Raw genomic sequence first — 12,848 nt, 5'->3', positions numbered from 1 at the left:
TTCCTCTACCCGTTCTAGCGTATGGAATAAATCCGTTCTTAGGGTACTGATTTCCTCTCTTATTACGTTCTCCAACCTCCTTAACATAGCATCCATTTCCCCCATTGTGGGAATGTGAGAGTCCAAGCTAGGGTCTTCCATTTGGCTGACTGCATGATCAAGTTCTGTTGAGGTATCCGCGCTTGGGGTTTCTGCCCCCCCTATTCCCTTTTTATTTGTCCCAGTTTTTTCTGTTTTTTTTATCAGTCCTGGACTCTTAGAACTTCCTTCCGGCGTCATATAGTGTCTGATCGTACTGGTAGTGGAGGTATCTTTAGGTATTTTCGGGGCCGCCCCCCTAGTTGATCTATTCATGTTATATTTCTTTATCGCTCTGATGCGTTTCCCCAGTTTGATCACAAGATGAGGAGCTTCTCCCCCTCCCCCTTTCCTCTTTTTTTTTTTTTTTTTTTTTTTTTTTTTTTTTTTTGAAAGTTTTTTATAACTCCCTAGGGGGCAATTTTGCACAATTTTGGGGATATTAATTAAATCTTGGAGAGTATGTGACACCGGGTGTTTCCATTACTTTAAAAGAAACAAGAGATGGACCGGGGGTTCTCCCTCTTGCGCTAAGACGGGTTTTTGAAAAGGAGGGTTGCACGTCCTTGGTAATAAAGGCTGTGCACTCCCTATTTGGATTTAAAATTATTTTGGGGATTTTCCACTACGAGATGCCTTGCGGTTTTTACGCAGCGACAATCCTATGGCTTGGGCTGCATTTGCGCCCCCCTTCTTTTTTCCCTTTTCTTTACTTTATGATTTAGTCAGCGCCTAGTGTGTAGTGGGGCATGCCATACGATGGCCGTCGATAACTTCCTCTCACCTCTTCCGTACTTAGCATACGTTTTTATAGATGCAAGATCTAAGGTCTCTCAGACATCTAGCTCCCTTCGCCCTGGGCCGTAGTGTGTACTGCCTAAAAGCTTGTGGGCCTGAGGCGATTGAGCATCTTGGGCAGGAGAGTCAAACCCCAACCCGCACTGAGTTCGCCTCCAGATGACCTGGCGATATAGGGAATGTTACTTGCCAATCCCTGGCATTTCAGACAGTGCTTCAAAACATGCCCCTTCCAGGCTTTGAATTTAATTGGTGGAAGCGGGTGCAATGTCTATGCGGTAGCTGGTGCTTTTATGCTTGCCTACCCGAGTGAATGTCTGCCGTCTGTACGGCTGTCAATCCATAGAGGCATAAAATCCTGTGTAGATATGTATGAGGAGAGACTAATCGAGCTTATGTAAGCCACATTCACTCCAGGTACCCCTCTGCTGTTTAACAAAATTTTGTCAGAAACCACAAGTGAGTTCACTCTTTGCTCTTACTGGAACAGCCCTGAAGTGTCTGTGGGTAAATTGCTGCATTGTCCTTCTATGGCAGAGAAGGGAGGAGAGAAAGGCAAACTAAATAGCAAATGCTGACAAAATAAGGTTCTCACCATTACCTGCAATTTCAGGTTGTCCACCTGGATTAATTATCCTGTAGATGTGCTTCCATAGGACCCAAAAGAAGAAGGTTTGCGTAAATATTACCTCAATGCTTGTCTGGGCTCCCTGGGGACTGATGAGGAGCCGTAATCCGCGGGGGGGCCGAAAGCCATAAGCACCCACCGTACGATGCTGCAGACAGCCGCACCTGTTCCCCGCTATCTGTGCCGCTCGGTTCAACTCCTCCTTCAGAGAGCGGTGGGGAGAGTGAGGGAGAGAGGGGGGGCCTCGGCTAAGACGGCGGGGGAGAGCGGCCTCGCAGAGGGAGCAGTCGGCGGTCTAGCAGCCCCGCAGTCTCCCGCTCTGCGCCGTTCCTGCCGCCGCCGATGCACCCTCGAGACCTCCGGCTTCCTCCATCCCCCGTCGTAGGGTCCGATCCGTGGCGCGAGCTGCTGCTCCCTCGGCGTGCGTGCGTCACGTGCACCACGTCATCCCTCCGTGTCCCCCCCTATGTTGCTCTTATTAGTTGAATGAAATTCCATTCCACAAACCCATACTCTCTGGGTATCAGTCTTTTGGTTTGTTTATAATTAGCAGAGTGCATACATGGCTAGCTATTACCAGAGTGCATACATGTCTAGATATTGAGCAACCTACCTCTAAATTCCCTAACCCTATCAGTTTGGGATCACTTGAAAGTCCAAAACCTGTCCCTAACCTTTCCAGTACACTTGTTGCTGCATCCTATTTTGTATGGTTAATGATCTACTTCTGGCCAGCTTTTTTCTCCTCACAATTTTTTTGCTGCACAATAACCCATTGAAGAGGTGTTTACATGGAGTAGGCTGTTCCTATTACGGATCCTGCCACTTCTTGCCTTAACAAAACACTAACTGTTCCTGGTAAAGACTTTCCATTGTTTAAGGATCCAGTTGACAAGAGACTGGAAACACTTTACAAGTTCTTATTTTCCTATACTGGCCCTTCCATGCAGCCTCTTAATGCCCATTTGCCAACTCTTGGGGGTGTAGACCAAGGAAATAAGTAATGCACCTGAATTGATCCTGACTAATCATTTGATTTTAAAACAATTGGAACCCATGCCTGTGGATATTGTATGTTTCATATCCAGAATGTTCCATCTGTCTGTTAATATGTAGGGAATCTTTGGCTTAAATGTTGGCCTGATGAACAACAGTGGAAAAAGCTTATTGTTTATGCGTGTTGATGGAGAACATTGCCTTTGTTGCCTCCTTATTGCTTGTTTATGTGCCTGTGTGCATAGGCACATTACAATTAATGGGCTGTATTTCAGCTCAGTAAAAAAAAAAAATGCTATGCTGAGCTTTTTCAAGCTGCAATATGCAAGAGGTCTAAATGTGTTTTTATTTATTGTTTCTGAAATGGAAAGGTTTCAGGGTTTCTACTCAAACCTATCCACAGTTCTACTTCAAGTCTAAAACTTCTCCAACGTCTGTATTTGGGTGCAAAAATGTATTGCATCCCCCTGTTCTGAAAATGTTATGGCCTCTGTGGACAAGTATGCTTACTTGCATGTCTCCTATCTTTTCAGTGTAACAACACTACTACCCGTATTTGCCGGTGTATAAGGCGACCGGGCGTATAAGACGACCCCCTAATTTTACATTTTTTTGCCTGTACTCACCGTATAAGACGACCCCCCTTCCGAGGCTTCTGACGTTTCATATTTCTTCCTTCTGGAGCCATATTCTTCTTCATTCTCGCTGTAGCTGTAGACATATTCTTCCTTCTTGCTGGAGCTGGAGCCAATCACAGCGAGCAATTTATTCTATTAATGAATACAAAGCCTGCTTGGATTGGCAGAGGCTGTATCATCAGCAGCAAAATCCTCTCTGACTCTCAAAGCCAATCCGAGCAGGCTACTGTATGTAGCCTGCCCAGATTGGCAGAGGTTGTTATTCCAATCCAAGTAGGCTCTGAATTCATTTGAATACATAGCTCACCGGGATTGGTTAAGCGGTATATACTGTATGTAGCCGAAGCTGCGTACAGTATTACCGCACATCCAACAGGCATCCGAGCAGCTGACCCGGCATATAAGACGATACCCCTGCTTTTTGGACAGTTTTTTTAAGTGTAAAAGGTAGTCTTATACGCCAGCAAATACAGTAGTTTGCTGCCCATACTTTTGATCTGTAAACTGCTTCTGGAGTATTCACCAAAGCTAGCTCTGTGGTTGCTCTGTTTCACACACGTGCTTCTCATTGTGGTGTATCTGGATGACCCCTTGCTTGAGAGAGCAGTCAGCTCAGACCCTGCCTGATAATGTCCAAATGACTGTTCAGACTCTTTAAAGGTTTGCTTACTCTAGCACTGACTTCAGGTGATTCAGGATGTAAACTCATTGCTTGGAGTATATTGGTCTCCTTTGAGATGCTGCTTAGTCCACAGTATTTATTCTACAAATCAAATTCTGGACTCTGTGCTCCCGTTTTTAGATGCTGCCATTCAGGGGCCATCCATCTCAATGCTTTTGCATGAAGGCTCTGGGCTTAATTGTGGCTTTTTTAGGGGAATCCAGCATGCTCAAATGCAGGCCAATTCCTTTGCATATTTTGCCTGTGTGGGACAAAAAGGTACAGTCTCTGTATTCACAGGTTCTCCTGACACCCAGGACCATATTTTCTCTGGCCTGGTGGCTTGCAAATCACAAACTCATCTGACAGGCTGAGGACGAGTCCTAAACACCCTTTTAGAACAGGTGACTTGGTCGCCTGAGGAAGCTAGTATAGAAATCAACATACTTGAGCTCTAAGCAATTTGGTTGCTCCTTCAGTGCTGGACCTCTCAACTGCAAGGTCATCTGATCTGGATTCAGTCAGACAGTGATACAGTAGTGGCAAACATCAACAATCAGGGAAAAACTAGAAGTCTCAAAGGGAAGTAGGCCAGATTCTTGGGCAAAACTTCAGGTTCCAGCCCTGCCATGCATATTTAAGGTCTGGAAAGATGGCAGGCTCACTTCATCAGTCAGTAGCATGATGCAGTGGTTTTTATGAACCACTGTCACAGGTGGTAATTGCCAGATGTGTACATCCTGGCTTCCAGATTCGACAACAAACTGAGCAAGTTTGTTTCCAGACCAGGATCATCTAGCCATAGCGATGTGTGCTCTAATGACTCTGTGGAATTGGTTTACCGTAATCTGAAGCAATCTGCTGTAAATGGAGGGCAATGCTGGTGATTTTTATTGCACCAAATTGGCTCAGGTAGAAGTGTTACAGAGACCTCTTTAGACTCTTGGAAGACACTTTGTAAGCTCTCCCAGTCTCAATGATCAAAATAACACCCTGCTTTACAGTTGCTGGCTTTGATGGCATGGCTGTTGAATCCCTGACCATGAATCAATAGGGATTCTATCCAAATTGGTTATTGGTGTGCTCCTTAAAGCTAGGATATTGACCTCTCACAAAGTCTATGATTGCTCCTAGAAGGCGTACTTTGCATGGTGCAAAACAAGAACATTTCATCACAGGAAATTCTCCGTAGGACTCATCCTGACCTTTTTCCAGTCAAGTCTGGACTTGGCCTTGGGTACTATCAAAGGATAGATCTCTACACTACCAGTTATTTTGCAAAGACTGGTTTCCTCTTATTCAATATTCAATACATTTTGTGCAATGGTCTCCCCGACTTGCAGCTGCAAGCTCCACAGTGATAAACTCGCCAAGTAACATTTTAAAAAAGGGTACCATGCTTATATCACATTATATTAAAGTAGGTGTATACATACATAATGAACTGTGTCCATTTCCCACAATAAGTGTATGATTTTAAATAGCCACAAAATAATATTGGTATATTGCCACAAAAAACATCAAACATCAATTAGTGTCCATATGTGATAATCCATAAATTCATCTGCAGTGCTTCCAATACAAAGTGTGTTCTCCCAAAAGGAATGACCTCCACCGAACCCCAAAATGTGTCTGCTCACCTTAACAGTTGACTTTCATTACAAAAGTCATCTGCAAATAATAACACTTGTATCCAGATGGCAAACAATTACTCCAGGCAATGGAGGTCTTCAGCATAATTAAACTACCACCCACTGGTGAGTTTCCAAGAATGCTCTCTGGCCCAAGCATGATTAATTAGAACCCTCAATATTGCTCTCAAAGAAAATAAAAAGATAACATAGTGTTCTTTCTGTTTTATTAAATAATAATTAAAAATGTACTCGAATAGTGTTGCAGATAGAATTACTGAGCACAGCATGTCAGCAGTGCTGCAATGAAGATAAGCCACTCAGAGCCAAGAGCAAAGATTACTCTACTCTGTAAACAGCCACCTCTCCCTCAGACTCCCAACTCTGCCCAACATGTTGTGTCAATTGTGAGATCTTCAGGGGCAAAGAGACATATATTTTCTCAAGGAAATAAGAAAACATATGTGTTCAAAACTTGCTAATAATAGCTATATCTGTCCTGCAAAAGAAAATAAAAAGTTGTATGTGAGGGTAGACAAAAATATAAGATGTGTAACTGAGCAAACGCCTAAATGAAAAAAGGCCTGGGGACTCAATGGGTAATAAAAAATTAAGAAAAATCCTTGTCTTGCAATTCATTAAAATATATGTGAAGCCTTAACTTTTAAAACCAGCTATTCAGTTTAAAATAGAAATGCAAGGCAAAACATTTGTGTATATACATAAAAAAATAAATAAAAAATGACACGCATATTTTTATTCCTTTTTTATTTTTCATAAGTAACCCTATGACCTCTTTTCTCAGCTGCATGAGGGGCTTAGAGAGCTGGAGGTGCAGACTGCAAGCAGAGAGTGTCGGCAGGAGGTAGAGAAACCACAGTACACAAGTCTAGCCACTGGAGTACAGGCAAGCTGTGCTTCCAAGTTGAATTCTAAGTAGAAATTTGACCATGCTGGGACTGATGTGCTTCAATGCCTGATGTGGTCAATTTGAAACAAGAAAGTAGGAGAACTGGCATGGTCACCTTGTATTGCACACAGCAAAATAAAGAGAACGGGATACTTTTTCATAAAAGTATGTGATAACAGACACATAATACAAAAATATGTGTGTCCTTTTGTTAAAAGTGGCATGCCAGATACTCAAAATATCCTCCTAAAATGACTCTTTTTGTTACGAATATGGAATATAAGACTGTCCTGCTGAATCTTATACCTGTATGCAATTAAAAGAAGAATGCAACTAGCTGTGTAATTTAGATGTGTGATGCGCCAACACATCTTAACATTGAAGTCATGTTTCTTTTTTATAAAAACAGGAAATGTGCCATCCCCCAATGCTCCTCTGAAGAGAGTCCTGGCATATACTGGTTGCTTTAGCAGAATGCAGACCATAAAAGAAATCCATGAGTATCTTTCCCAACGACTGCGCATCAAAGAAGAAGACATGCGATTGTGGTTGTATAATAGTGAGGTAATCAGTGATTGAATGTATTCTGCTTTGTTAAAATGTTTCTAAATCAAAGTTTTTTTTCTTTAATTTGGACACGGAGAATGGCTAGAACTGTGAAGTTTTAATGTTGTTTGTGTCCAAGCTGGAGATATTCACCCACTCTATTTGTGACCATTGTTACTTAAACAGGGTAGTAGAAAATCCAAAATGTTATAGTTATGATGGGCACAAGAGGTGAGGATAAATATTACAATGAGAAAACCTGTCTAGTCATTGCTGTCTAAAAGAAAATGTTTCCCCTCACTCTCGGGAAATGCTGACCGGGGTTTAATCCTACGCTATCCAAAACTCCAAAAAGTTGTGATACTATATAGCTACCAAAAGAATATTTCCAAAAAGTATTGTGGGCATTAAATTTGAATTTTGTTGAGATTGAATCTTTAGACTATGGCTTAGTAAGAGGTTCACATTACCAAGGGTCAAATTAGGAGGAAGTTGCACTTGAGACCTTCTGCACCAACAATATTATTTCACGCTACCACAGCTCCTTTTACTCGCATTCATACATTATATTACCAAAAGTATAGGGACGCCTGCCTTAAGGCACACATGAACTTTAATGGCGTCTTAGTCTATATGGTTTAATATTGAGTTGGCCCACCCTTTGCAGCTATAACCATTTTAATTCTTCTGGTAATGCTGTCCACAAGGTTTAGGAGTGTGTCTATGGTAATATTTGACCTTGTTGACTCCTAAACCTTGTGGACAGCCTTTCCAGAAGGGTTATAGCTGTAGAGGGTGGGCCAACTCAATATTGAACCCTACGGACTAATAGCTGGATTCAGAAACGCCGCCTTACTTTAAGGCGGCGTAGCGTATCGTATTTACGCTACGCCGCCTTAAGTCAGAGAGGCAAGTACTGTATTCACAAAGTACTTGCCTCCTAACTTACGGCGGCGTAGCGTAAATAGGGCCGGCATAAGCGCGCCTAATTCAAATTAGGATGAGGGGCGTGTTTTATGTTAATGGGGGGTGACCTGACGTGATTGACGTTTTTTAAGAACCGCGCATGCGCCGTCTGTGTACATATCCCAGTGTGCATTGTGCCAAAGTACGCCGCAAGGACGTATTGGTTTCGACGTGAATGTAAATTACGTCCAGCCCTATTCACGGACGACATACGCAAACGACGTAAAATTTTCAAATTTCGACGCGGGAACGACGGCCATACTTAACATTGACTAGTCCAGCTATTTGATGGAATAACTTTACGCCTGAAAACGTACGTTCGTGAATAGGCGTATCTAGTCATTTACATATTCTACGCCGAACTCAACGGAAGCGCCACCTAGTGGCCAGCCTAAATATTGCACCCTAAGATACGATGGCGCAGGCTGTCGTATCTTTTAAATTCAATACTTTTTTTTATTGTTTCCATACATATATAGCAGAGAAAGAAAACATACAAATCCATATTCTATATTCAGTGCATTATATGTGCATACAAAAAATTAATTGCATAGGTTAAAAATTTCCTTCAATCCCATTCCCAACCCTCCCTCCCTCCCTCCTATCTTACTTTTAAAGTGCATACACGTTTTTTAGTTCTGTTCCTTTCCTTAGATTATTCTTTACCTAACTTTCCCTGATTAAAGTGAGCGGCCTATTTTACATAACCAGTACTCCCATATTGCATTACATTTTTTGAGGTTACCCCTTCTAATCCATGTTCCCCTTTCCTTCCCAATTGTGCTATTCATTACTTTAAACCATTCCTCTACTGTGGGTGGATTTTGTGCTTGCCATTTTAGTGCGATCAATTTCCTCGCCTGAAACAGGCATCTTATAACTGCTACTAATATATCCCTCTGCCCCATTCTCTCTTCAATGCATCCTAATAGACAAACCCTGGCTTCAAGTTCCAGAGTGGTTCCAAAGGTTGCATTTATAATGTCCAGAATCTTAGCCCAATATCTATGCAGTTTTGGGCATTTCCACATCATGTGGATGAGGTCCCCTGTATTTTGACATCTGGGACATTTGTCATCTGACTTCCATCCAAATCCATATAATTTCTTGGGGGTATAGTAGACCCTGTGGAGGAGAAACAAGTGAGAAACCCGTTGTGAGGGGGCTAATGAAACCACTGTCCCTAGTTCCAGTATCCTGTCCCATTGGTCATTTGTTATGAGTCCAATATCCTCCTCCCACCTCTGTTTATTCTTGCTCAGCTTCTCTTTTCCTATTAACTGATCGCTGATCCGTTCGTACAATTCTGATATAAGACCTTTCAAGACTCCCGTCTTGATTAGTCTTTGGAGATGCGTGAGCTTTTGCCATCTTACTGGCTGTAATTTAAATTGGGCTTGTAATGCGTGTCTAACCTGCAAATAGGCAAAAAACATAGAATTTGGGATGCCATATTCCCGACTTAGCTCTGAGAAGGGTTTTAATGTGCAGTCTGTGTAGAGTTGTGCCACTCTGGTTATCCCACGTTTATCCCATTCTTTTAATTTTCCCATGGCCAAAATTTCTTTTAAGTTATTATTTTCCCATAGTGGGGAGTATTCTGTCGTATCTTAGATAGGTTTAAGTGTATCTCAGTTTCAGAATACACATAAACTTAGGACGGCGCAGATTCCGAGTGGCCTAACTCTCTCTGAATCTAGCTATAAGACTGGGATGCCATTGAAGTTGATGTGCGTAAAAAGACAGGTATCCGAATACTTTTGGTAAGATAGTGCATGTGTCTGGCACCAATGTTGCTATTCTTTCCTGAATCTTATTTTAGCACAAAAGAAGCACATTTGCATAGAATATCGGATGCTGTCTGAAAGAAAATAATTTCTGTGAAGTACCTATGATGCGCTGTGTCCAAGGTGGAGAGAGCACGGTCCTGAAAAGAGGAAGTGGAGCTTGGGGAGCTGTGGGGGTGGGACAACCCTTCCTCCCTCAAAACCCAACAGGCATTTACTTGATCCCTGGTATTGGGCAACACTTTTATGTAGAATTGTGCATCTAACAAAATTCTTGCTTTGTTTCCTTTAAAAGTCTTTTGTGCAATGTAGTGATGTAGACTTTAGACTTTGTGCTAACCTTTGTGTATATATGTATCGGTATATGAAATGTCCACTCAAGTACTTTATTTCTTTTCATTAGAACTACCTCACTCTCTTGGACGATGAAGACCATAGACTAGAATATCTTAAAATTCAGGATGAGCAGCACTTGGTAATAGAAGGTAAATTGTAATAGCAGCTAGATTTACGAACACATACATATAGTGGTAGTAGGAGCTTCAATGCTATGGCTATCTTCAGTTGTTTTTGTGTTTTAAATTAGTATTTGTGATACTGTTGAGTAAGGCTTCGTTCACATGACTGTAAAGAGCCTTCAAAAACACTCTCCCGGGACCTACAGCTACTGTGCACAGCCACCCATTGAGATGAATTGGAAGATTTAGCTGTATGCGGTTATGCTTGGTGGTTTGTGTAAAGCCCTCGCACACAAACTGTGTATGCTCTGGGCGCAGATAGTGTTCGTTCAGCCTATACGCTTTACACTACCCCTGGTTCATCACATATATACGGCAGCATCTTCTAATTCAGTGCTTTTATAAACTCTAAAGGTCTTTTTAAAAGTAACTTGTTGGGACAGAAATATAGGATCAACAATTGCCGACCTGGTTTGTCATCCTTATCTTTCCGTTTTTACTAAGTTTTGGGACATTACATTTTGTGACTCAGTAAGTAATGAGACCTAAAACAAGATGATTTGGTCCAGAGCATGCACTTTCAAAGACAAGTTCACATTGGAGCACCTATATCTCTCTCTGGACAGGTTACCTTTAACTAATGTAAGTAATCCTTCTGTATCCCTGATACCTCCTGAAGGCCAATGGCTTTCTCTCCTTAAGAAGTTAAAATCCAACATTATGGCTTCCTATAACTGAAGAATTCTTCAAACACTTAAAGGTTAAGCTCAAGTGAGTGGTTGCTAAACTTGGGAGCCCTGCAATACACGTATATTTGCTCAGTTAAAGCTGAACTCCAGCTTTTGATATACTTTACATAGTTTTGCTTGGGCCAAATTGTCCCTCACTAACATGTGAGGCCTCTGGATGTGCGGTATAAATTGTATGTAGCTGAGGCTAAATACAGTATACCGTACTGTGTTCCAGTTTGCAGCCGAGACTTCCTGTTAACTACCTGAAACACAATTGAGTCTATCTGATCGGCGCTCAGCCATTCAGAGAAAGCAATGTTTTCTGGCAATAAATACAAAGCTTCCTCTGATTGGCAACTTGAGGTTGTGACATCAGCCCACTTTCTGCCTCATAATCATAGTAAACACAAGCACTCCAAGCATATATGAAACACATAGAGCACTTCCCGGAATATTCCAGTGGAACACTGGTCTCTTGCAGAGACATGATAAAAACATGGGAAACTATGACAGAAAAATGCTAAGCATGTGGACCATCTTATCTGGCACATATGAAGAATGAGAACTTTTAACAGGCTGCTAACAGACTTTAGAACTGTTTTTGAAGCTTGTTTGAAGCCTGCCAGCAGCTTGCTTAAAGTGGCAATCAACACTCGCCTTAGGATCTGTGTTCAACATTTACAAACGAGCTGAATGGTACTTTAAATCTTTCAACAAAGCTTGCCGAAAGCTCTGCAAATACTTTATCAAAGCTTGTGGTTCACACTGCTCCTAAACAAGCTGAAACTTGTGTGAATCAGGCTTTAATCCTGAACTCTAAATTATTTATAAATAGATAAAATAATAAAGGTTCCAACACTGATCCTAGGGGTACACCACTAATAACCTTAGGCCATTCAGCATCTGCCCCTATGCACACCTATATGCAACTTTACCTATAATTCCTCAGCATCATTACCCTGTCCATCAACAAAATTCTCTTTCAAACTCATTTTAGATCACTTCTTACATAGAAACAATAGCCTAATTATGTGAAGAACAAATACAACATTCAGCAATACCAATTAAGTCATAGTACATAGTTTACCAAAATATCTTATGGGATGATGTCAGGGAGGCTGTCCGCCAGCTGAAGCTTAATAGAAGTTGGGTGATGCAGCAGGACAAATGACCCTCAGCATTGAAGTAAATCCACCACAAACTGGTTTCAGAATGGGGCTCTGATGGGGCCACTGCCTTTTTGGGGTGGCCTCATCAGAGCCCAGCCAGACCTTAGTCCATAGGGAGATGCTGTGGAATGACCTCAAGAGAGATGTTCACACCAGACATCCTACAAATGTGTCTGAGCTGTAGCAGATTTGTCAAGAGGAATGGTCACATATTCCTCCTGAGCATTGTGAAGGTCTGATCCAGAGCTACCAAAAGTGCTCTCATATTATTGCTGCCAAAAGAGGTTCAACCAGTTATAAACTCCAATGATTCGCTTACCCTTTCCTTCATTACGGCAAATGTTTAACTGGTGTGTTCAATAAAAATATGATAAATTTGAATTGTTTGTATGTTATCAGCTTAAGCACACTGGGGGTTATTTACTAAAGGCAAATCCACTGTGCACTTGAACGTGCTCTTGGAAGTGCAGTCTCTGTAGATCTGAGAGGGACATGCAAGGAAAATAAAAAAACTGTATTTTAGCTTGCACATGATTGGATGATCAAATCAGCAGAGCTTCCCCTCATTTCAGATCTTCCCCTGAGATCTACAGCAACTGTACTTTCAAGTGCACTTGTAGTGCAGAGTGGTTTTTCCTTTAGTAAATCAACCTCATTGTCTATTGTTGTGACTTGGATCAGGTTCACATACTTTATCTTGCCACTGTAGATGTGCATGCTTGATTACATGGAAACCGCTGTGGGCCTTGTCAGCCTGTCATTGCTTTAAATAGGGCTTTCCGCCTGTTGCTTTTCACAGAAAATCCCACTGAGTCTCCTGCAGGAAATCATTGTCGAAACTTAACACAGGT

General features: G+C 41.8%; 1 protein-coding gene across 2 annotated transcripts in view; it reads left to right on the top strand.

Annotated features, from left to right (window-relative positions):
• The window catches only part of USP32 (ubiquitin specific peptidase 32), a 265,092-nt gene that overhangs the window by 183,322 nt on the left and 68,922 nt on the right, over positions 1-12,848 (top strand). For both annotated transcript variants that reach the window (XM_040336910.1, XM_040336911.1), the window contains exons 17-18: positions 6,750-6,904; positions 10,043-10,124. In XM_040336910.1, the coding sequence (XP_040192844.1) occupies positions 6,750-6,904; positions 10,043-10,124 (237 nt within the window). The remainder of the gene's footprint in view (positions 1-6,749; positions 6,905-10,042; positions 10,125-12,848) is intronic.

The sequence above is a fragment of the Rana temporaria genome, chromosome 2 (genome assembly GCF_905171775.1).
Source record: "Rana temporaria chromosome 2, aRanTem1.1, whole genome shotgun sequence".
In the NCBI taxonomy this organism is placed as follows: Eukaryota; Metazoa; Chordata; class Amphibia; order Anura; family Ranidae; genus Rana; species Rana temporaria.
The sequence above is the reverse complement of the archived record's forward strand: the minus strand, read 5'-3'. Positions and strand labels throughout refer to the sequence as shown.